The following is a 26,142-nucleotide window of genomic DNA, read 5'->3' on the forward strand; positions in this document are numbered from 1 at the left end:
ACCGCATCGCTGTACTGCGTCAAACGCCACGTGGTACCAAGTACCTCCACGAAGGACCGCCCAGTGCCGAGACAGACCGAGCCTTGGCCCACACATCGTGCAAGAGTGCCGTTTGCCAGGCCGTGGCGGGTCCTGTTATAAAAGCTCTATTGCGTGTTTAAAGACTGCGTCGTCATATGTATCCTGATCTGCATCAGTACATTAACAGAAATAGAAAAAAAATCACACAAACGGCATGAATAAAATTAACCAATACTCTGACAGCCCATGGGCATGGGTGTGTGTGTTGTTTTTAGCATAATTTAGTGTAAGTAGTTTGTAAGTCTAGGGACCGATGACCTCAGTAGTTTGGTCCCTTACGAATTCAAAAGCACACACTCTGCCACATGTAGATAGAACAGTGTAGCTCACCTACACACCAGAAGAATATCATAGCTACATACAGAATGAAAAGTATTTTGATAAGAAATATGTAAGTAGCAGTAATCCATGTATGTGTATTCATATTTATTCATCTACATAATATGGATTTTGATATGTCTACCATAATAACCTATTACAGTAGTAATTACATTTATATTTTCCATTAAAAATTAAATGTTTCGTTAGGAATCCACACTAGTATAGCATGCATCTACTTCATAAACACAGTTGTCGGTTAATAGATCCTGTACATACCTCTCAAAGAAATTGTACGGTAGATATCTCACTGACAAGAGTACATTATTTCGAGTATATAGATTTATGCCGGTATGTTTGAAGCTATTTTTGGACTTAATTTATCTAGCACATTCTAAGTCTATATTATTCTTGTTAATATTTTTAATTCTTTAAAATGTGGCTGCAACGACTCTCTGTAATTACTGTTGTTACTACTCTTGTCTCCGCATATACACTGTTTTCACATAATTTGAGTTGCCAGACAGGATATGCCCTTAATTTAAGTGAGAGTGGAAGAAAGCATAAAATGAAGACTCAAGCCGTCCCTTAGTGACACACCATTTTAATTTGTGTAGCATCTAAATCATATGTGATAGTTTAATTCACAACAGGTGCATGTGTGCATCCCATTTCAGTTGAGGGTCCAAACGAATGCTTAGCAGTGTGACAGATACACACTCATTTACTTTTTCACTTAGGCCCAGTTTGTGGAGAAGAAACTGTATTGTTCAGTTTTTTTATTTCACCCACTGTCTCACTGTCCACCTCATCCCCTCACCTCTGTGTGTACACCTCCTCCTCCCCCCCCCTTTCTGCTTGTCCATCTCCTGTGCAAGCAACCACCCTCAGGGCATGTCTTCCTCCCCCCTTCCTTCAGCCCATATCATCCCACTCCTATCTCTGTCCATCTCCCCCTTCCCTCTAATCTGTCCATTCTGCCGACTTAAAACTCTTCAATTACTATAGAGATTCATTGGGGAGACATATTGTAGCAGCACGTACACATATACAGATGACCATCCAGCAGTTTTGTGCTGGTGACGGAAAGGAATCCCCTTACCACCTATCGACCTTATGACCAGAATGGGGCACATTGTAGAGCACGCATTGCTGTCTGTGGTGATCATACACTCTATTAAGAACCGTTTCCCCCATTTGTATTATCCAGGGCACAATCATAAATTGTACTGGCGTTAGTGTAATTATTTTTTTTATAATCAAAGGAGTCAGTTCTAATCGTCTTATTGCGTAATTCTTGCAGTTACTTTGTGTACTATACCGTAGCAATCCTTTTTACGTACGGACCAAGTTTCATCGAGCCACGTAACTTGGCAGTGTCACATCATAGTAAGGTTTTACACACCATTATAGTTACAGGAACACTGCACAAATACAACTTCACACAGTCATCCCTCTAAAAACTATTAAGGCCAACTGACAATTTCTTAAAATATGTTAATCATGGGGAAACACACTTTCTAGACATGGAATTAGTGCAAAGGAAATGATTCACAAGGCTCGGTATGCTTTTACGTATTCGTGGTAGAATGTTCCTAAGCTCTAAAATAAAACAAATTATTGAAATTATGTGCGCAATTTTATGTTAACTTCATAAAACGGTGAGGCCACTGCATCAGTAATGGAAATACCAACAATACTATCAGGAGAAGCACCACCAGCACTAGCGACAGCAGTACTTGAACTACAGGCTGGAACCAAGGAGCACAAGAGGGGGGGACCAGAAATAAGATCGCAGCTCACTCCGTCCACAGATCCACAGGTACGGCGTGAGAATTATTTGTTCACAGACCAAAAGAGTGAACTCCCTCTGCATAATTACTCTTCAACAAATCAGTTAGCCAAGGAAAAGGGACCAATCAGAAGCAAAGAGTTTCAAGGAAAAAACTGGATCTGAAGATAACAAACAGGATGAAAATGCCCTACTTACTTAAAAAGGAAAAAGGAGAAGAAGAAGTGTTCGTAACCTGAGTTTCAAGAAATTCGTTTCACTAATAGAACACTACATAATGTAGGTTTCTTGAATACTGATATAGAGTCTCTCAACTACTAATCAATAAACTTGAACATTGGCTGGAATACTTAAACCACAGTATGCTTTCAGTAAATGAGCACTGGTCTAGCCATGAAGAACTAAATTCAAGTAGCCACATCATTATGACTGGCAACCAGCTACAGTAGAACAAGTGCTTAACATGATGGCTATCTGCCTATGTCAAAAATCAAAGATCGTTAATGCAAAATTTGAAGCTGCACCTGCAACGTTGCCGAAATAGTAAATTATATTGTTTCGGTAAACTACCACCTGAATTACAAAGATATTTGTTTGTGGAACTGCTGGAGGAACCAGTCCTCTTGGTACTCAAAGATTACACAATATTTAGTAGTGCAAATATGAACTTAGGGCTTATGAACAGAAATGGGAACCATTTGCTAAATACGTTAAGGCTTCTTAACTTCTGCCGTGTAGTTGACAAATCCAAAAAGCAGATGATACGCCTAGATAATATATTATGTAATTTCTTCGAAGTTCTCTGTTGCACTTCTCTATAGAGGTTGCTAGTATATTATGATTCTGGAAACATGTCTCCCGATATCTCTTGACATATGCCGTCATACCTGCGAGATAAGGAGTACTCCAGACATGGACGCAATAGTGTCTTACATGTGCTGTCCATTACCAATACATTACTCATCAGCAGAACTGTCACAGTAAATCACAGTTTTCCATTTGACAACCCCGTTACTGGTATCATGATTTTGTCCCCCTTCATACCTACTGCTAGTATCACCATTAAGTACTTTAATGACATAACATGGTCCTGAAGTTTATGGCTGATAATTAAATATGATATTACTGGGCTTTTGTACAAATGCCTTATCTTGCCTAGATAATAATGATAGTCGTGGACAGCACGACGACGTTTTCTGTCTATTCATGAAGCGTATCTAACACATCAGCCCCAGTGACAAGTGACATTCCATTAACGAAGTGAAAATATGGTTATGTCTTCTGAGGATTATCTTCAACGAGACCAGCAGATGGGAATATATGGTATGATCAAATCCCTTACTAATTACAGGCAATACTGATTACATCACACATTTAAAAATATTCCAGCGTCTTCATGATGCATTAGTTACTCTCGAATATGGCAAAATTCCTAACTGGACAGTTTTCACCTTCCTGAAGAATGAACGTCTCGTACTTAAATTTTCACACAAGTCCTCCTGCCACATACCTGGAGAGTGACTGATATATCTGTAATCTCATAATTGTTGCGCAGCCTCCCCACATAATTCATACACATAGTACCGAAAAACTGAGATGGTATACGGTGTAAGCTTTTTTGTTCATTGCATATGAAAGGTAGCAAAAACTGTCATTTATTGATATATAATTCTGTCTGCTCTCTGGTGAAATGCTCGAATAACACATGCAGAGAAAATAAATGCCTATGGAAATTTCACACACTGGTACTATCCTTGGTTTTCGCTGCCGGCTCTCAAAATCGACTTGACTCAATATTTTGTGGACCCACTGTCTCTCATTTTCAGGAAAGCAGCTGCTGAGTCTCAGTGAAAACTAATCCTGAGGCCGGACTTATACACAGCGCATGCGTCATGCACCACAGTTGCTTACCCCCCTGACTGGCCCTTTATGCCGCCCCTAGTACCACTCCGACGCCATTCGTATATGGCAGTGCAGTAGTATTCTTAAACTCTCGGGCCGGCGGAACCTAAGATCTCTGTGTTTTGATGCTAGGTAAAACAGGGTTCCACTTCCTGCTAAGACAAAATCCCTTGTCACCATTGATCAAATTGTCTGTGAACATAGACTCAACCAAATCCTTACAAACACTGTTCCCAAAAACGTATCGTTGAATTTCATCCCATGTATCTGGTTTAAATAACTTTCCGCTACTGTCGACTTCTCCAGCTGTTAACCCCCTTGTGACGGCGATTTTCTTTGCACATATCCGGAACAGCAAAAATACACAGGTCTACGTAAGCTTTCCCCATTCACACAGAATTTTGTGTGTGCAATACCTACTAAGTCTCAAATCATCCTTAATAGAGTCAAGCAGTGCCCTAACCTTGACGGGTGGACGGTACACACACTTAATGTAAAATCTCCTCAAAATTATTTCAGTGTTAAAGGATAGCCTATACTTGCATCACAAAGGAACAAAGCCCACAGATCTACGCTCCGCTGCAGGCATTTCTGGCGGTGGTCCAGACACCATATTTGCATCTCACGGTACACATTTTCCTTTACACAGCCACAAGTCTCAAACTTCTTGTGTTAGACTGTCTGTGTCGGAAATAATATACGCTCTGCGTACTAGAGTTCTAAACACGCTATGGCATTGGTACGATGGGTGGAAATTCTTTGTATGCAGTTAACTATCAGTATTCGTCGGTTTTTAGTAGACACTATGTCCCAGAGTATAACCATGATTTTTGTAAACGAGTATGTCCCAAAACGATACCTTCTCGTCAGTTCCGGGCTCCATGACCTATTTAGTTCTTGTATGGAGACAGTTGAATTGTCCATAAATCGGTTACAGCATCACGTCCGTGGGGCTAGTCCACAAATTAACTATCATACTGTCTCCTCGAGCACATTTGTTGCAAAGCTCATTGTCCTATCCTCGAAACCACCCATAGACATTTAGGATTTACTTATAAATTTCCATGTGGTAGCTCTATTCACATATGTCACTTTGGAAGAGTGCTAGAGTGTGATTAGGGAACACTCGATGAGCAATTAGTGCAGCTTTGTAGTCATGTGTTGACATCGACATGTTTTTCATTAAATGGTACTGTTCAGAATGACAGGGTTGCTACAGGTAGTCCTTAATCTTCTATAGGTCAAAATTTATTTATGGAATACTTCAAGGATACGGCATAGGGGACTTCAGCTTTGCAACCAGTGCACATCTTGAGGTACGTTGACGATATCTTTATCGTCTTGCCCCAAAGACACGATGTTCTTAGATGATTTGTCTTCAGTCTACCTCCCAGCATTAAATTTAAAACGGAGTTTGAAGGTGACGGGAAGCATCGATTTTTTGGACGTGTGGGTTTAACCGAAAACATGATGGTACTCTGTCACGTAGCGTTTATCATAAATCGACAAATTCTGATCGTTATCTCCATAAAATGACACTTCCACCAGCCGTACCAACGCCGTGGTGTCCTTAAAACTCTAGTACGCAGAGCATACGGCGTTCTCGAGTCACCAGTTTTAACCTAGGAATTTGCAGCATTTGGCGGCTGTGTTTAAATAAAATGGATACTCTGAGAAGAAGGTTCATCAGGCTATGCAGTTTGAGCCATCCCTGGAGATGAATGAGGAGGAAGACAGATGTGTGGCACATATTCAGTATGCCTCGACATAGATCTGACTTTAAGGATATCTCATATTATGAATGTGTTCCGCCTACCTATCAAGATTGGGGCACTACTCGGCTTTATAAAGGATGATTTAGGACTTTGAAATCCTGGCAAACCCAAAATTCTGGGTCATTTGGGGAAAGCTTACATCGGCTGGTCGATTTGCACAGTTAAGGAGAGTGGAGAATTGTTGAAATGAAAGATTTAGGAAGAATACTGAGATACCCTGATATTTTATGGTACGTCTGTATTTTGAAGAGTGTTCATAAAAAGGTAATTGAAATTAGGTCAACAGAAAATTTCATTAATTGAAACAAAGGTTTTCTCTTAGCGGGATGTGGAACGCTATGATATACAGCATCGAAACACAATGTTCTTTGGTGTGATCGGCTTGAGTGTTTGAGGTTCGTCTTCGAGTGCAACGTATTTTTGGCGCCAGTGTTACACTAAGGGTGGCGCCAAAAGTCCGGTCTTGAGAGCATCGCTTGTGGTGGGCGATGCGTGCCTCGTGTAGAGTTCGGGGACGACATTTGCGGGTTTAGCACTAGTTTTCAACTGTTCTCAGGAGCAGCAGCGTCTCACCTGAAGATGGCGGTCATTAAACCGTATGTGTGACAACACATTGTTATTGGTGTAGTTTTTCCACTGATATAATTCCACTAAATGAATGTGGAGTATTAGTAAGATAGACTGCAGTAGCTACAATAATTGATTAACACTTAGGATAAAACTAATGGCTTCTGCACACAGGTTTATTTATCTACTCCAAACAGGAGCAGGTAATTATGGTGCAAACACGCAGACACACACAGACGGAAATTCGATTGAGCGTGTGCTGAAACCATAGGATCTGGACGATCCTATTTAAGTGCAGCTGCTCCTCTCTTTCGAGTCTGCTATCTCACAGGCCCCACACAGTGAAGGCCCCACAGACAGTTCTGCAGCTGGGGTGTGAGCCAATAGATTTCCTCTCGCTCTGTTGTTATTCGTGTGTGGCTGGCAGCGGCTCCAGCCGGTTGTCAGCATCAGGCTTCCGACAGTCCGGCACCTCTGCTGGACTCTTCACCACACCTGGCACTTCTCCAGCGGGTTCATGCGGGATCCGAGAGGACATGCAAAGTCCTCGGCAAACTCGGGCCGGTTGCTGAGTGGGCCCAGTACTCGGAAGTTGTCTGGGGAGTGAACTCCAGTGGTGATGAACTCTATCATCGTCTTAGTACGGTACCTGTGAACGGAACGAAGAGGACACTGTCACTTATTTTCTTTTATTAGTGTTTTCTTACTCCTAATTTGGGATGTGAGTTACCACTCTTTAAGTGAGAGACGTGATACGCCAAGTACAGGCAAAAAAAATTAAAATTAAGCTACAACTTCATTAATTAAGAGGAATTTAACTATAACTTTTGTTAAAAAGATATTTACACAACTAAATTCATTTATATATAAATATTTTTTGAATACTGTCACTCTGCATAACAAAACAGCTATTCCATTAGTGTACGAGCTCGTAGATGGCGTACATACATTACACAAGCGTAAATTCACACTGCTCGTACTTATGAATTCAAAGGCAAAAAATGTGTATTGCACAAAAACACAGACACGCTGGTGAACATACATAAATACCATGAAAACACACATGCACACAGCAGTCTAAGGACTGGTCTGTTGGAACTCTCCACACTAATGTATCCTGTGCAAGCCTATTCATTTCATCTCTGAATAACGTCCACAGCCTACAGTCCCTGAACCGACTTGCTTAATGGACCATTGGTCTCTGTGTGAAATATTTACCACCCACCGTGGTACGATATACACAGTTATTATTAAGTATCTTCTGTGAATGACTGTGAGAAAACTGCAAGACACACGGGAAAATGACGCGTAACGTTAGATAGAGCATCTTTGCCAAGTTTTGACTTGTAGAAGGCGCCATAGAGCAGGTATATCAGAACAGGTAGATAATTTATCCACTTCATGTCGTCACATTAAGTTAGTTCGCACCTACAGACAGGCAACCCACTGAAGAGATTTCCAGAACAAGGTCCTGTCGCGCCATCGAGTACAATTCGTGTAAGGGACTCGAACTAACTTCAGGCATATACTGAAGTTATCTGCATCGTAAATGATGCTCATATTGAGCACCTGTCCACTGAAACGTGTCTGTTTCCCTGCGCCTGGTAGTTTTCATGCAGGCGTCCTCTGAAACCGCGGCGGTGTTTATCAGTAACTCATTATTGTACGCCAATACTCTGTAATGCACTGTGATGAGTGTGGCAGAGAGTACATACACACCATACCATGAGTTAGGGTTACTTTCCGTTCCATTCACGTTTCGATTGTGTACAGAATTGAATAGAATGACAGCTTAAACGGTTCTGTCAACACTGCATTCAGTCTAATCTTATTTTGTGTGTCCTTATGGGACTGATGCATGAAGCTGCTTTCTGGCAGTACTACATTATTGATAATGGCATTATCCTTGCAAAGATTGAGTTTACTATTAATGTCACAACGTCACTGATATACAACACGAACTGAATGGGCCCCAACACAGTCCCCTGGTGCGTAACTCAGACTAGTTCTACTTCTGTTGACGACCCTCCACCCAAGATAGCTTGCTGCATCCTCGCTAGCTACTGAAGCTGCTTTAATCATGTGGAGTGACTCCACAATTCGTTGCCCCACAGCGCCAGTGCTGTCTAACTACATCTACATCTACATCTACATCGATACTCCGCAAGCCACCCAACGGTGTGTGGCGGAGGGCACTTCACGTGCCACTGTCATTACCTCCCTTTCCTGTTCCAATCGCGTATGGTTCGTGGCAAGAACGACTGTCTGAAAGCCTCCGTGCGCGCTCTAATCTCTCTAATTTTACATTCGTGATCTCCTCGGGAGGTATAAGTAGGGGGAAGCAATATATTCGATACCTCATCCAGAAACGCACCCTCTCGAAACCTGGCGAGCAAGCTACACCGCGATGCAGAGCGCCTCTCTTGCAGAGTCTGCCACTTGAGTTTATTAAACATCTCCGTAACGCTATCACGGTTACCAAATAACCCGGTGACGAAACGCGCCGCTCTTCTTTGGATCTTCTCTATCTCCTCCGTCAACCCGACCTGGTACGGATCCCACACTGATGAGCAATACTCAAGTATAGGTCGAACGAGTGTTTTGTAAGCCACCTCCTTCGTTGATGGACTACATTTTCTAAGCACTCTCCCAATGAATCTCAACCTGGTACCCGCCTTACCAACAACTAAAAGAGACACGGTACACACAGAGTGATTTTGAGGTCGGGGTACCCTATACTGACTTGCAGCACCAGTTCTGTGCGGCAGACACCCAAAACATCTGCCGCGGGGAGAGTCCGGACAGCGCGGGCAGGCGCGGCTCCGGGCGGCCGCTGCGGCGCTCCAGCGCGAGGTAGGCGCCGTACGCCAGCACAAGGCCGCCGTTGTCCGCAGTGTTCCGCTCCAGCGTGTTGACCCCGTTCAGCTGCAAGCAAAGCGTCACGTCACGTGTGTCATCTGCTCCTGCTCCTCATCTTTCGATGCGCCAAAGAAACTGGTATAGGTATGCATACTCAAATACAGAGATATGTAAATAGGCAGAATACGGCACTGCGGTCGCCAACGCCTATTGAAGCCAACAAGTGTCTGAGACTGTTGCTTAATCGGTTACTGCTGCTACAATGGCAGGGTGTCGAAAATTACGTGAGACTGAACGTCGTGGTTTAGTCGGCGCATGAGCGATGGGACACAGCGTCTCCGAGGTAGCGATGAAATGGGGATTTTCCCGTGCGACCATTTCACAAGTGTGCCGTGAATATCAGGAATCCGGCAAATCATCAAGTCTCCGACATCGCTGCGGCCGGAAAAAGATCGTGCATGAACAGGACCACGAGAACTGAATAGAATCGTTCAACGTGACAGAAGTGCAACCCTTCGGCAAACTGCTACAGATTTCAGTACTTGGCCATCAACAAGTGTCAGCGTGTGAACCATTCAACCGAACACCATCGATATGGGCTTTCGGAACCGAAGACCCACTCGTGTACCCTTGATGACTCTACGACACATAGTTCACGCCTCGCCTCGGCCCGTCAAAACTTACATTGGACTGTTGATGACTGGAAACATGTTGCCGGGTCGGACGAGTCTCGTCTCGTATTGAATCGAGCGGATGAACGTGTACGGGTATGGAGACAACCTCACGAATCCAATGACCCTGCATGTCAGCAGGGGACTATTCAAGCAGGTGGAGGTTCTGTATTGTTGTGGAGCGTGTTTAGTTGGGGTGATATGGGACCTCTGATACTTCTTGATACGACTCTGACAGGTGACACGTACGTAAGCATCCTGTCTGATCATCTGCATCCACTCGTGTCCATTGAGCATTCCAACAGTTCAATGCGAGACCCCACACGTCCGGAATACCTGCAGACTGTCTCCAGGAACATTATTCTGAGATAAAACACTTCCGCTGGCCACCAGACTCCCCACACATGAACATTATTGAGCATATCTGGGATGCCTTGCAATGTGCTGTTCAGAAGAGCTCTCCAACCCACCGTAATCTTACGGACAAGTCTGCAGGATTCATGGTGTCAACTCCCTCCAGCACTACTTCAGACATTAGTCGAGTCCTTGCCACATCGTGTTTCGGCACTTCTGCGTGCTCGCCGGGGACCTACATAATATGAGGCAGGTTTTGCAGTTTCTTCAGCTTTTCAGTGTATATATTTTTTCTAGTCAGGAATCCGTCTCTGCAGTCGCAGGGTGAATCTTAATGCAAGCTGCTAACTGCAGAGACGGATTCCTGACTAGAAATGGAGCAAAAACGTCCTATGAACATGTGTCCATAAATGCAACGTAGCAACGGTGGAGGGTGCTGACCACGGACGTGAGTTCCTTGTGTGTTGCAGGCTGTGGACTGACGCAGCGTTCTGCAAGCAGCAGAATGGTGCGATATTTATGTGGGAAACAAGCAGAGGTGGTGTCCGGGTATCGCCAAGTAGATGGAAATGGTCGAGAAACAGCACAGCTATACTGAACCAAGTACCTCATAGACACCAACAATATCACACAACATTTAAAGCCCCTTTTGAGCGTTTGTGTGATCATACGTCCTTTCACACAGACGAACGTGTGGCGAACGGGCAGACTGTGCATAAACTAGATTTGCACGACAGGGTTCTACAGAATATTGAGATAAACCCCTGGCAACAAGCTGTAAATCAAAGTACTATTACGTATATACTGCATGACAACCGCCACTGTCCCTATCCCCCGCAACAAGTGCAAGGATGCATTTCCCTCTACAGGAAGGATATTGTCGGTGTTTTTTCCACTAGACCATCCCAATTATGGAATTTCTGTCATCAGCCCTCGTTACCGACGAACCAACCTTACGAGAACTAGCATCATTTGGCCGCGCAATCATCATCTGTGGGCTACAGATAATCCTCGAGTATGCAGCTCTGTACTGTGTACTGTGAGACCTTGTGTCATTGCACGCACACCGACCATTTCCAGACATCTGTTCACGTGACCTCACCTTTTCTCCTCAATTTCCAGTCAGGATTCTGTCCCTGCTGTTTGTCGTTTTACTGACGTTCGCCTCGTATATTTAAGAACGGACTGTTACTCAGTTAAATGCTGCAGTACTACAGGATGTACAATAGCCACATCATGTGAGATTCATAAAGTAGAATGTCTCATATGAGATCCAGCTTCATCAGCACAAGGATTAGTTAAATGGAGAGAATGAATCATGTTAGATGAAATGCATCTCCGCAAGTGATTAATCATATTGGTCAGCTATAGGGTGGGTAAAATACATCTTCATTGAAGTGGAGATTAGTCAAATAGTGCAGACAAATGAGCCAAGTCACAATGATCTTCCCCAAAGTTGTCTGTGAAATGGTGCAGTCAATGCAACACAAAAAAATTCATACTCACCACATGGAAGTCAGTGAAATGGGGGCTATCACATGACCTAAATGAGAAGCACCTTCATCAGGAAGGTGATTAGTCGAATGGTATTAGTGAAATGTGCCACTTCTTCTGAATGATAGTTGATCAAGTAGGGCAAACAGATGTGCCAGTTAAAATTACTTCTCACTGTAATGATTAGTCAAATTACGAAGTCAGCTGTGCAAGATAAGGTACATCTCCGCCAGAATGGTGATTACCTAAAAGAGATAGTCAAATACGCTAGGTAAGTTGCACATTCATGGTGTTAAGTCCAGATTGGGAATCGAATGTGTCAGATGAAATCCAGATTCATTAAAATCATTAATCAAATGAGACAATCATTTGTGGTACATAAAATGTGTCGTTACCAGATGGTGATTAGTCAAACTGTGCCAGTCAATGCTGCAAGTCAAGGTCACTGGCTAAATGAAGCACTCGGCTGTGCCAGATGACATATATCTTCATTTGTATGGCAATTAGTCTAATGAAAGTAGTCAGATGTGCCAGATGAGGTCCATCTTCATCAAAATGTAGTTAATACAATGGAGTAGCCAGCTGTGCCAAGTGAAATCCATTTTCATTGAAATGATTTGTCAAATGGGGCACACAAATCAGGGTCCTACTGCATCCTCACCAAAATTGTTATTAGCGAAATGGGACTCTTTGCTGTCTCACTTTAGATGTACATTCATCAGAATGGTGATTAGTCAAAAGTGCAACATTATCTGAATTTTCATCACAATGCCAATTCGTCAAACAGGGGCAACTAAGATTTACAAAATTTATTTGAAGAATGAGAGCAGTATGGCTATTTCTTTCCTGAAAAGACGATGGATAGTAAGATTTTTAGAGAATGAAGGAAGTAGGAGGAAACAGCAAAAGTAATACTCACATGTAAGCCTGTTTGCTCTTCGGTATAGTTCCCATACTGTGAGATCAAGCACTCAGCTTTCTTGAGGAACTTGTCGCGGGTCACAGGGTCCCACCAGTCCACCAGGTTGCCATTCTTGTCAAACTGACGACCCTGAAAATTGTTGAAACATTAAAGATATTTAAAAATGCTTATAACATACCATTTTTTCCGATTTTTAGACAGTTGCATTACTTCATCCCCTTCTCCCTTCCTGTTCCTCTTTCTGGCTCGTGCACTGGAGAATCGACTGGAAAACCTCGATATCATCTCGAACCTCTTTGATTTTGTTTTCATGGTTGTTCTGTGAGGTATACATAAGACGAAGAAGTATAATTGTTGACATTTATAGAAAAATACAGCTGCGGAGTCTTGACTGCATGCTGCACAAAGTCTCTACTGTAACATAGGCCACTGGAGCTGTCTGAGAATATCCACAGTTCTTTCCCACTTTCTAAGACAACCTGTGAGAAAACACACTGCTCTCCTATCGATCTTCTCCATTTTGTCTATCTGTCCTATTTGGTATGGGTCCCAGACAGAAGCAGCATTACTATATTACGTCACTGGTCAAATATGGGTTTTATAAGCTACGTGCATGGATGGACTGTACTTCTTGAGGACATCTTAAAGTGTATCCCAGTGTCGTCCACTGTGACAGCGTCTTTGACTGTTAACCAATGGGTCCAAGTTCCATTTCGGCCACGTTTTAAGGTTTGGGTAAAAACCATTAGCAATGGGGACTGAAGGTTTCTTGCATAAAGGGTCACCCTCGTTCTATCACCAGCCTCGTCAAAGTGGGCAGAGGAGCTTGCAGTATTTGAGGGAATCCTCTTGTCCTTCGGATGGGAAACTGCCCTTAGAAGACTGAGCAATGAACAACAGCATTAGGATGCAGAAGACAATGCTGAATAACAATCGAGAAGGTAACATTCTAAGATCTTGAGCCCGGGATGTCAGAAGTATGAATACGGTATAAAAGATAGAAAATTAGAAAATGTATTTGCAGAAGCGCAATACAGATAAAGAGATGGCCAGTAATGTGAAATGAAAGAAGTTAATGATTTCTGGTCAGACGAATGTAAGGTAATATCAAAAACAGTAGAAAAAGGTGTAACTCGAGTAGCATTTGCTATGAGTAGGAAAGCAGGCCAGAGAATGAGTAACTGTGAAAAATCCTGGGGATTATTCTCATTAGAGTATACAGGAAACCATCGCGAACAGTACTCGTGCAGGTACAAACGCCAATGTCACAAACAGGAGACACAGAGATGGAGAAAGTATATGATGGAATTTAAAAGGTACCGGTGGCTCAGATGGTTGTCTAATAATGTAGGATGGTTCAAATGGCTCTGAGCACTATGGGACCTAACATCTATGGTCATCAGTCCGCTAGAGCTTAGAACTACTTAAACCTAAGGTCAGCACACAACACCCAGTCATCACGAGGCAGGGAAAATCCCTGACCCCGCCGGGAATCGAACCCGGGAACCCGGCCGCGGGAAGCGAAAACGCTACCGCACGACCACGAGCTGCGGATGTAGGATGATTGGTGCGCTTTGGTAGAGGAAGGAACTGAAGACAATGTTATGAGAGAGTATGGGGTAAGTAGTAGAAATAGAAGAGTGGAAAGACGTAGATTTCTGAAGTAAACTTCCCTTAGTAATAGCGAAAATACTGTTTAAAACTCAGAAGAGGAGGTTGTGTTCCTGGAAAAGACATAGGGACACAGAGGACATAGAGAGATACCAGCCGAAGTACAGACAGCATAGTGAGAAACAGATTCCAGATTCAGATATGCTACTGTACGGTGTATCCAAGAGCAAACACAGACTGAGACCAGAACTTAGTAACGACGAAACGTAGGCTTAAGTTTAAGGAAGAATCAGCATTAAAATAAGTGTGTACTTAAGCATTATTATGAGTGTTTGAAGTTCTCTAAGTCTGAAGATACTGCGATAACGAGTACCACAATATGCAGATACGTAGAAGAGAAATAGACGTCTCTAGAAACAACAATCACGGAGTTTGAATAGGAACAAGGAAGGTAACTGAGGAGAAACCTTGAGTAACAGAAAAAAATGCTTCAGTTGATCAGGGAAAGAAGGAAGTACATAAATGCTCAGGAGAAGAAAGGAATAGAGCAGTGTAAGTCCTTCAGAGTGAAATAAATGGAAGTGTCTGGAAGCTAAGGGGAAATGACAGCAGGAAAAACATGAAGCATTAGTCCTCGGATGGACAGTTGCATCATACAGAAAAATCAAAATAACCTCTTGTAAGATTAAAAGCAAAGGAGTCAAGATTGCAACTACACGAGGAATCCCACTGTTAAACGCAGAGCGAGAAACGCAAAACTAAACAACTATTAAAGTTAGTGTGTAGAATGTATGAGACTGGAGACATACCATCAGACGTTCAGAAAAATATCATCAATGCAATTCTAAAGATACCAACGGCAAATAAATGCTAGAATTATTGCACAGACAGCCTAACAACCCATTCATTCAAACTTCACACAAGAATAATACACAGAAGAATGGAAGTGAACACAGGATCTCTTATGTCACAGCCAGTTTGGCATTAGAAAACTTGATTAGTTAGTTACAGTACTTGTTTCATAGATCAGATTCAAGACAAACGTCATGATGAGCTATGTGTCAACAGAACAAACGGAGGACACTTATACACATCTTCCAAATAAAATAAAAACAGTAGCAGTTGTATGGCTATAGGATTGCACTTTAAATTTCATTTCCCTCTTTGGTACAGAAGCAGTAGTCAAGGGGAAACATGTTTAATTTACATTTTAATCGCTACTCCCATGTGTTAGACATTTTGTTTCCATGTATAGACTGGCAAAGCGTTATGTAGCTCCATATTTCACCCCTTTTTGTGCTGAAGCTTGATTTATTAAAGGGTAACGCGCATCTCTTTTTCTTCTAATATTATTCTCAACCTTAGATGGATTGTTGATAACAAACTTCGTATGTGAAGAAATTTACTGCGAGGCTGCAGTTAACACTCGCCGCTGCTTTAAAAGATACCTGCAAGATGTGTGTGAACTCTACTTAATTCTAATTACTTTCTTCTACACAACACTTCTTACCTAAGCAAAGAGTTACCTCACAATATCACCTCATAAAATATCAATGAACGGAAATATGCAAAATATGTTAACTTATTGACTTTGGTATTCCAAAAGTTGACAGTGATTCTAATGGAAAAAGTAGCCAAACGTGAAAGTTTTTGCAGGTCTGCTACATGGTTTTTCCAGTTTAAGTTTTCATCAATATGCACACAGAAAAACCTTCAATTTTCTAGCCTGTTTGGTATTCGTTTTGGTTTACTAGGGTAAAAAGAGGTGGGGTATTTTTGGAGGTAGAAATCTCGATGAACCGAGTTTTCGAAATTTAACGCTTGCCTGTTAGTGCAAAGCCATTTAGTAACCTTCATAGAAACATTATTTACTATTTTTTCTGTTGGTTCTTCTTCGCTCAGTTTCACAATAATACTTGTATCATTTGCAAATAGGACTAATTCTTTCTCCTGATCCAAATAAAGTGACAGATCAATAACACTCGCAGAGCAAGAAGAGTACTGGGCTGGTGATCGAACCTGTGGATTCCCTTTGTATTTCTCCCCCTGTAGGTGATATGGGGTCGTCGTCGTCGGCTGATACTCTTATCCGAGTTTTCATCTCCCTCCTGAGATTTCCTTTGTCACGGTTGAGCCGTGAAAATGGTGGACTGGTTACTCGGAGCGATGATCAAGGTTTATAGATTTTTCTTATACTGATCCTTCTAGCGTTTAAGAGGGGCATCTCGCGACATTTTACCTGTGCTGACTTCACTGTACATCATTTGACATGGAAGTTTGTCAGCTCTCATCTGCTGCACATGCCCAAACCATCTTAGTTGGTGCCCAATAATGAAAGCTTCTATACTATTCATTTTCGCTTTCTCAAGAACGGTGGTATTCGATATTTCATGATGTATCTTAGGTTCTGTTGGTTGAAGCGTTCTAGTTTCTTCAGATCGCGAAGGTCTAATGTCGAGGTTTCGCAACCATAGAGCAGCGCTGAGATGGCAAATGTTTTATACATCATCAATTTGGAGTATAGTGTTAGGTCTTTATTCAGGAAGACTCGTTATCTGAGACGACCGAATGATACGTGGGCAGCACGTATTCTATTCTCCACGTCTTTTTCAGATGAGCAATTAGATGACAATAGGCTTCCTAGATAAAGGAAATGGGCTACTTGTTCCAAGGGTGTATCAGAAATAGATATGCTGAAATCGGAAAGGGACGAGCCATTAGCTGGCTGTGCGAGCACCTTTGTCTTTTGAATATTGATGGAAAGACCAAATCGTCTGCTGAAACAATTAACAGACTGCGCCATCTCTGCAGGTGAATGAGCTGGAAAGACATTGTCATTCGCATACTGCAGCTCTGCTACGCGAGTGGTACTTGTGAATTTTTCTGAATGGAGTCTGGACTGGTTAAATAATCCTCCATCCAACCTGTACTTTAGTTGTATCCCAGCGTTGTTCACAGATGTCTCATAAAGCGTAGCTGCCACGTACAAGGCAAATAATGCTGGTGCAAGAACGCATGTTTGTTTGAGGCCAGTCGTTATTGGGAATTCATTAGACATTTCATTCTGGCAGATGAAATATCCAGTGATGTCTTCATGGAGAGCTTTAATCAGGCCAACAAAACGTTCAGAGCTGCCGAAACATTTTAAGACCATCCACATGGCTTCTCTGGGAACTGTATCAAAGGCCTTTTCTAGACCGTAAAAAAACAATAGTAAAGGCTTTTGTTGGTCTCTGCACTTCTCCTGCAGTTGTCGTGCACAGAAAATCACGTCAATCGTCCCTCTTGATGGGCGAAACCCGCATTGAGACTCAGGAAGCACAGTCTCTGAAAGGTTCTGAAGGCGATTAGGAAGGATACTGGCAAAAATTTTACCAGCGACAGAGAGCAATGGTATTCCAGTAGTTACCACAGATGCTTCTATTGCCTTTCTTGAAGATAGTGACAATTGTGGAATTCTTCATGTCGGCTGGTATCTTGAGGGTTTCCCACATTAATAGTATGAGTGAGAAGAGCCTAGTTTTAAGAGGCAAGCCGCCACCCAGAATAAGTTCCAACGCGATGTTGTCAGGCCCACGAGCTTTTCCTGGTTTCATACTATCGAGTGCCTTGCTGAATTCTTGAAAAGTTGGAGGATCAACCATTCAGGGTTGTGGAGGATGCTGTAGGACATGTTTGAGAAGGTCTCCAGTGGCAGTAGAAGTGCGGTTAAGCAGTGAGCTAAGTGCTCTTTCCAACGATTTAAGATGTCCTGACTTTCAGTGAGCATAGTGGTGTTGTCAGCAGCTTTCAGTTTCCTGATGAGGAGTGGATGGATCCATAAAGCTCTTTAATTCCAGTATAAAAGCCACGCAGGTTCCTGTCATCGCTGCAGTCTCTTTGATGATGTTCTTTAATGCTGCCTATTGTTCGACATCATCTGTGATTGCTGTAGATTTATGGAGTTGTTCTGACAGCTCGTCTTGGAAGTGTGAGCGAACGTCTTTGTTCTGCAGCTTATTGATGCTGAATTTTCTGCGCCGTGGGTTTTAGAAGTGAGATCGTAGCTTGCGGTACTTTGGTAGCCTCAGATGGCTAACTAAGAGTTTATGATCAGTCCAGCAATCATCGATATTTCGAGCTGTTTTTGTGATGAGAATGCCCTTCTTGTCACGCTATCGAGGGATGACATAGTCCATAAGATGCCATTGTTTGGAGCGAAGGTGTATCCATGTGGTCTTATAGCGGTTAGGCGAGCGGAATTGCGTATTGCTGATGAAGAGCTCGTGCTCAGCACATAGACCAAGAAGTAATAGCCCATTTGCATTGCAGTTTCCGACCCCTTGTTTACCCATCATGTCTCTCCAAAAACGATTGTCCTTTCTCACTCTGCTGTTGAAGTCCCCCAGTAGGATTAATTATCTTTACCAGGTATCTTAGAGAGAGTAATGTTCGACTGGTGTTGGAACTGATTCTTCGAATCTTCATCGCTATCTAAAGTAGGAGAATATGCAAAGACGAAGGTGATGAAGCTGTCTGAACCAAGGGGTATTCTAAGAGTGATGAGCCTTTCTTTAATTGAAACAGGTGTAAGTCGATGTGCATTCACTATTTTTGTTTTTACAGCAAGTCCTACACCGTGGCTGCGTGGCTCTCCTGATTCTTCCCTTTCCAGAAGATGGTGTACCCTGAACTTGCCTCACTGATGTGTCCTTCACCTGTTAGTCTAGTCTCACGCAAGGCAGCTAAATCTATATCTAGCCTAGCAAATTCATGGCTGATAAGAGCGGTTCTTCTTTCTTGCCTGTCACTGTTCACGCCCAGTAGGGTCTTGACATTCCATGTTCCTATTGCCATTATCATTTCATCCTTCTTTGGTTTTCGTCTGCAATATAGGGAGTGATCTTCTGGGTGTAGATTTCCAGTCCGGTTCAAGTGTGAGTTCCGATGTTTAGCCCACATTTTCTAGGGCCTTCCCCATTCAGAGTGGACAGCGGTCGTCCTAAATAGGCCTCCCCAGTCGCAGATACAGGACCGAATCCCCGAGTAGTCGCACGGGTTCTCAGAGAGGCGACAATCACACACCTGCCGCCAATGTGCCGGTCCAGACTAGTAGCTTTCAGCCTCACTCAAAGCCTGCTACTACCGTCCTTGCCCCATCGCCATTGTAAAGAAAATGTCTGGAGAAACTGCCATTTGTGTGGTTTTTTTGAAGGAGGATTACAGCTTGCGAGGAAGTGACCCACACTCTATAATTCTGTGACAGTTCATCACGGAACATATGTATGAGACATGTGACTTCCGGTACCAGAACTGCAACGGACTGCCGCGAGCTTAATGACGGCTGAGCGGTGCCTTTTCAGCCAGTCCATCTGGGATGACCTCTTCCGTCTCCACGATCGTTGAGAGCCTGGGAGATAGAAGATCCTTATTCCGCTCGCTCCGCCGTTGGGTCGAGGGCAGGATAGTAGAGGGAAAAGCGAAAGACACCCTTGGACCTCGAAACCAAATACCGCTGGGGTCGGAAGAACCAAGAGTTGGCCATGGGAGGCCCATAGGAAAGAAAACAGAAGAACCTGACACAAGTAAGTGAAGTAGTGCCAGCCTTAGCTAAGGGTCCATGTGATTACCGCCCACATACACCCAAGACGGGAGTCCCTTGGGGAATACGCCTTGTCTGGAATCTCACGAACTAATCCGTCTGGCATGGGTGACCCAACCAGGAGAGTAGCTCCCGCCAGCTTAGCTCAGTGGATCACTGAGACACGCAAACCTCCCCACCAACGTTAAGGTGGTAGTCCATGGAGAGGTCACTCCTTATATTATTCGGTCAGCGTGGAGTGACTCTTTGCATACAGTTTTTTTTAAAATAAGATCTAAACTCGGCATTCGCTGAACAATATGTTCCTTAAACACTTAACTTCTTTAATAGATTGTCATGACATTTGGAAGCGTTTGATAAGTCATAGGTGTTTCCAGTTGCTAATATTTCATCATTTAAATTTCTTTATGTGTTCAGAAAATTTATCAACAGCTTACTCACTATAATGGCACTTCCGAATTCCAGAGTGTGACTAGCAAAGTACCCCAGTATTACACATGTTAATGACAACCTTGAAATACATTACCTTCTCAAAAATTTGAGAAGGAGATGTTGAGAGTGACAATTGGTAGTATTTATTGACACCTGTGAAGTCATCCTTTTTATGGAGAGATTTAACAGTGGGGTACTCCTTCTTTCTGTGAGAGCACCCTGCAATTTTAATGATTATTTGCGTAAGTGAAGGCAAATGAAGGTAAGGGCAGCAGAAGAGTATTTCTGACGTCGCACTTTTTAATTGAAGCAAAACTTAAGAGAAATGACGACCACGTCATATGATTGTTAGACCTAGAAAAACTGCCCGACAGTGTAAAATAATGCAAGAAGTTCAAAATTCTGATGAAATTAACAGTAAGCTAAACCGAAAAAAGAGTAAATGGATGACCAAGAACCAAGTACTCAGATTAAAACGGGTTTAAGAAAGAGATGAAGTAGTTCTCCCTTTCTGTTCAACCTAAATCGAAGAACAATGACGGAAACGGCATGGCTCTAGGAGTAGAATTAAAATTGAGGGCGAAAGAGTATCAGCTATCAGGTTCACTGGCGACACTGCCAGACTCAGTGGAAGCAAGGGAGAATTATACGGCATACTGCATGGAAGCAACACTCACTTAGCACAGAACTGAAATTGAGAGTATACTTCAGAAGGACGAGAGTGATGAGGAGTAACTGAAATGAGATCAGAAATAAACACCAAAATTAGGGCCCAGAAAGTGGACGAAATTAAGGAACTCTGCTACCCTGGAAGCAAATAAAGGCACGCCAGACGAAGCAATGAGGACATAGGCAGCAAACTAGGCACGCAAAGATGGCGTTCCTGACCACTTCAGCCTTAATTTAAGGAAGAAAGTTTTAAGAATATACATTTGGAGCACAGAATTGTATGAAAGGAAATAATGTACTGTGAAAAAACGGGAAAAGAAGTCAATCGAAACGTTTTAAATGTGATGCCGCAGAACGATCTTGAAAGTTAGGTGGACTGGTGAGATATGAAATGGAAATATATAATGACGTCGAATAACTTTTCACATGAATGACGTAAGTGCAAATGACAGCCCCACCAATGAACTGCCTTTTCATACCTTGTATTCGTGATACTACCGCCATCTTTATATGTACATGTCGCTATCCCATGAGTTCTGCCACCTCAGCGGATACTGAATGGCTAAAAGAAGTTAAGCGAAATATAGAGCAGCCTGTCAGTGTTTTAGAGTCTGGGTCATACGTCAGTAAAAGTGTGGCTGTGGAAAATATTCTGGTTAAACGTAGAAGGTTTTGCTACATCCAGTACTGGTGACTAATCAGATGACAGTAAGGAGTTAGAAACAAAAGATTCTAGGATTGGGAGCCACTGTATGGAGTCGAAGCAATAATGATAAAAAACTGCTTTTAGCTGCAAAGAAAAATAAAAGTGTGAGGCTTGTCACTGACTCTCGAAAAAAGGATGAAATTATAGTGACATAGAGTGATATGCCAGGAAATAAGGAAGAACTATTGAAATGGTTGAGTGGAGTTAAGTTCTTATTCTCACTACATGTAACTTATGCACATCACAATATTCCTCCGGAGAGGCACGCTAGAAAATACACAGCATTTTTATATGAGGTACAGGGTTATTAGTTTGTGTAGTCCTCTTTGGCTTCAATATTTCTGTTTCTCTGTTCACCAGAGCCATGGACCATGTATTAGGAGGAGCGCTTTCCTATAAAATTACGGTCCACGTAGAAGATATTCTTCTGACCAGCTGATATGGGGAAGAACATTGTGATTCAATAGAAGAGGTAGAGCAGGCAATAGATTAGGGCGTAATGAATGTAAACTTAACAAAATAAGAAACTCTGAAGAAGTAAATAAGATTTTTGAGTCAAGTAATAAGTGAGAAAGAAATGGTATGATTATTTGGATTTTATCGAAAAATTTTCCCAGATCTAGGACTCAATGTTGTCTCTTTAACGCAGCTGTTGAAAATGAATGAACCGTGGGTCTGCACGAGGGATTCCAAGGATGCATTCAATAACGTGAAAAATAGGCTACTGAGTAGTGAAGGAATCGGCACATTTCATCAAAATATTAGAGGTATTAGAGATAAAGTAAGTGAACTACTAATAGATGTTGACTCTGAAATCATTTGTATGTCAGAGCACTACTTAAATAATTTGACAATTCAGAGGCTTCCGTTACCAGGATATATATTAGCTGCCTGATTTTCAAGGAGTTTCTTGTGGGGTGGAGGAGTGGCTATGTATATAAAAAACAGTATGCTATTTGAGTCCGTAGACGTATCACGGCACTGCACTGAACAGATATTTGAATGTTGTGTAGGGGCAATTAAATTTAGTGAAACTAAACTTCTAATTGTTGTTGTTTATAGGTCCACTTACTCTGACTTCAGAGCATTTCTGCTCAAGCTACAGATGGTTCTTGATTCACTTTGTAGTAAGTACCAGAAATTAGTTATATGTGGTGACTTCACTGTAAATTCTTTGCATGATGGTGCAAGAAAAGAATGTTGGTAGATCTCCTAAATTCGTATGATCAGATGCAGACTGTGTTTTTTCCAACTAGGGTGCAGTGTAACAGTAGCACAGCGGTATACAATATTTTTAATCATTCTTTATTACTAGATGGGCATTCTGTTAGTAAAAGGGTGAATGGCCTTTCAGACCATGGTGCACAAATTTTAACACTAAAAGGCTTTTGTACTCAAACAAATGTCGCATGTATTTACAAACTATGTAGCAAATTTGATCCAACGGCAATAGCGAGTATTTTAAACTTTGTCAAGGAACAAGAGTGGCAGGATGTTTAACTGTGTGCCTGACTAGAGGAATAAGAATATCATGTAGAACAAAGTGGGAATTATATCAAAATGTTAGAAGTAGCCACAATCACACTACAGTAGCCCATTACAAACATTACAAACAGTATTCTAAGGTGCTTAAAAATGTTATTAGTAAGTCAAAGAGTATGTGGTATGCAAATAGAATAGCTACTTCACAGGATAAAGTTAAAACCATATGGTCTGTTGTGAAGGAAGTATCTGGTCAGCAGCTCAAGATCGACGATATCAAGTAACTTCGTAGTAAAAATATTTCTGTTACTGATAAATCAGGTATATGTGCAGTATTTAACAATCATTTTCTGAGCATTGCTGCTGAATTAAATAAAAATTAAGATTCTACAGGGAATCATACAACTTTCTTGGCAAATGCCTTTCCGAGATTGATGTCTGAATACTCCTCTGTGATATAGACAAGGGGGAGATTGAGTCAATAATTAAGTCCTTGAAGACTAAGGACTCTCATGGTTATGATGGAGTGCCTAGCAGAATAATAAAGTACTGTGCTGCACATGTTAGCCCCGTATTTAGCCATATTTGTAATTTTTCCGTTAGGAATGCTCAGTTTCCTGAACGATTAAAGTACTCAGTAGTAAAGCCGCGTTATAAAAAGGGAGAAAGGGATAATGTAGACGATTTTAGACCTGTTTCTATGCCATCAGTGTTTGCTAAGGTTATTGAAAAGGCTGTGTGTATAATGAATAATTTTATGTCACACAATTTGCTGTCAAAAGTACAGGTTGGCTTTAGAGGTCGTTGAACAAAAGAATATGCCATATTCTCTTTTATCTATGAGATAATGGATGAGTTAAACAAAAGGTTTCTAATGCTAGCCATATTTTTTGATTTAAGTAAGGTGTTTGATTCTGTTGATCACAAAACATTGCTCCATAAGTTGGACCATTATGGAAAACGGGGAGTAACTCACAATTGGTTCACCTCTTTCTTCAGCAACAGACAGCAAAAGGTCATTATTTACAATGTTGAGAATGTGATTCTTGAGTTTCTCCCGGCGTATTTGATAATCAAAATATCCACGGGTATGCTGCCGGTCTATAGTGTACAACGGGCACAATATTTCGGCGATCATACAAGTCGCCATCATCAGGTGAACTGACGGACTGAGCTCCTGTGAACGTGCCGGCACGGAGATCCGTACGCTATGGCTGCTCAGAGGGAACTGGGTTCGGTCGCAGCGGCGGCCGATTTAAATACCCTCCGCCCGCGACGCGCTCCCTCCGCCGTCCGCGCCCCGCGCCGCGGTCGCACGGTGGAACAGATTGCGACGGCGTCTGAGATGACGTCGGTGTGATGGCTCTGTCCGCCGTGGTCGTCACAACTATACGTTTGCTCGATTTACTCTTGATTAACCCGATCGCTGGTTCCCAAGCCTTGCTAAGATTATAGCCACAGTCACGGTTTATGAGGTCGTCATTGGTGCGAATTTCGATGGCCTCTCTAACAACGCTGTCCCAGTATCTCGACGTCTGTACCAGAATCCTCGTGCGGTCATACTCCATGGCGTGATTTTCCGACAAACAGCGACCGCCGACTTGCTCGGATACATCAGTCGGGTGTGCCTCTGGTGTTCACGGCATCGATCCTCGACGGTACGCATCGTCTGACCAATATACGACTTACCACATTGACACGGAATCTGGTACACGCCGGCCTTCCTCAAACCGAGGTCATCTTTGGCGCACCCCACCAGTGCACGAGTTTTATTTGGAGGACAAAATACAGTTCCGACCCGGTGTTTCTTCAGAATGCGGGCGATTTTCACCGAGAGTGCGCCTGTGTATGGAATAAATGAAGTGCCTACCTCCTCCCTCGTGACTTCATGCATCTCAACAGGTTGTGCTGCAATGGTTGGGCGGAGAGCACGTTGAATCTGCCACTCTGAGTACCCATTTTTTCGAAATACAGTTCTCAGATGTTCCAATTCCTGGGGTAGACTCTCTGCGTCAGAGATAGTGCGCGCCCTATGTACTAGAGTTTTAAGTACCCCATTCCTCTGTGAAGGGTGGTGGCAGTGTGCGTAGTCTTCCGATACACCCCATGACCTGGGGTGCCGTCAGCCCTTCTCTTGACCAAGACGTCATCTGGCCACATGGTATGGATAAACTCCTTGACTTCCCTACACATCTAAACTCCATACACCCCAACATCAAATTCACTATGGAGACTGAATCGGAGGGTAAATTACCTTTCCTTGAAGTCTTGGTCAAGAGAAGGGCTGACGGCACCCTAGGTCATGGGGTGTATCGGAAGACTACGCACACTGATCTGTATTTGCGCGCAGACAGCTGCCACCACCCTTGGCTGTTGTGTGGGAATTTTAAAAATTTGAGTTATACTTGTTGGGCTGTAAGCCCTCAATATATACTGATCAGAAGACATTGGGGTTCTTGGAATGTTGTGGATTGAGACATAGCTGACTGACAATAATTTGGCATCAGCATTATATACATAAAGGTGGAGGAGAATGTAGTGGCAGATTCCTTGCCAAAGGTATTGAAGAGGCTTATAATCATAGTAAGGGAACAGACAAGGAATTACACATGTTTTATTTATAGGGAGATCCGGTTTGGAAACTGACATAGATACGGCTGCGAGAGCGGTGTGCTGACCACATGCACCTCCATATCCGCATCCAGTGACGTCTACGGGCTGAGGATGACACGGCGGTCGGTCAGTGCCGTTGGTCCTTCACGGCCTGTTAGAGAGGAGTTTAGTTCAGCTTTTTTATTTACAGGGAATAAAGAAGGTGTTCATAGAGAAATTTCCACGTATATCATAAGGGAACAGAATGCCAATGATAATTTGAGGATGGCGAAGAGTTATTAGAACCATCCAAAGGTTAAAACATATTGTGAGC

The 26,142-nt window shown here is 42.6% G+C and overlaps 1 protein-coding gene across 1 annotated transcript in view; it reads right to left on the reverse strand.

Annotated features, from left to right (window-relative positions):
• Window positions 1-983: 983 nt before the first annotated feature.
• The window catches only part of LOC124588879 (neprilysin-2-like), a 202,233-nt gene continuing 177,074 nt past the window's right edge, over window positions 984-26,142 (reverse strand). Inside the window, exons 13-15 of the mRNA XM_047131502.1 lie at window positions 12,733-12,864; window positions 9,179-9,360; window positions 984-7,084 (exon numbers count right to left, since the gene is read on the reverse strand). Coding sequence (XP_046987458.1) covers window positions 6,922-7,084; window positions 9,179-9,360; window positions 12,733-12,864 — 477 coding nt within the window. The 3' untranslated portion in view covers window positions 984-6,921. The remainder of the gene's footprint in view (window positions 7,085-9,178; window positions 9,361-12,732; window positions 12,865-26,142) is intronic.

This window comes from Schistocerca americana, chromosome 2 (genome assembly GCF_021461395.2).
Source record: "Schistocerca americana isolate TAMUIC-IGC-003095 chromosome 2, iqSchAmer2.1, whole genome shotgun sequence".
Taxonomy (NCBI): Eukaryota; Metazoa; Arthropoda; class Insecta; order Orthoptera; family Acrididae; genus Schistocerca; species Schistocerca americana.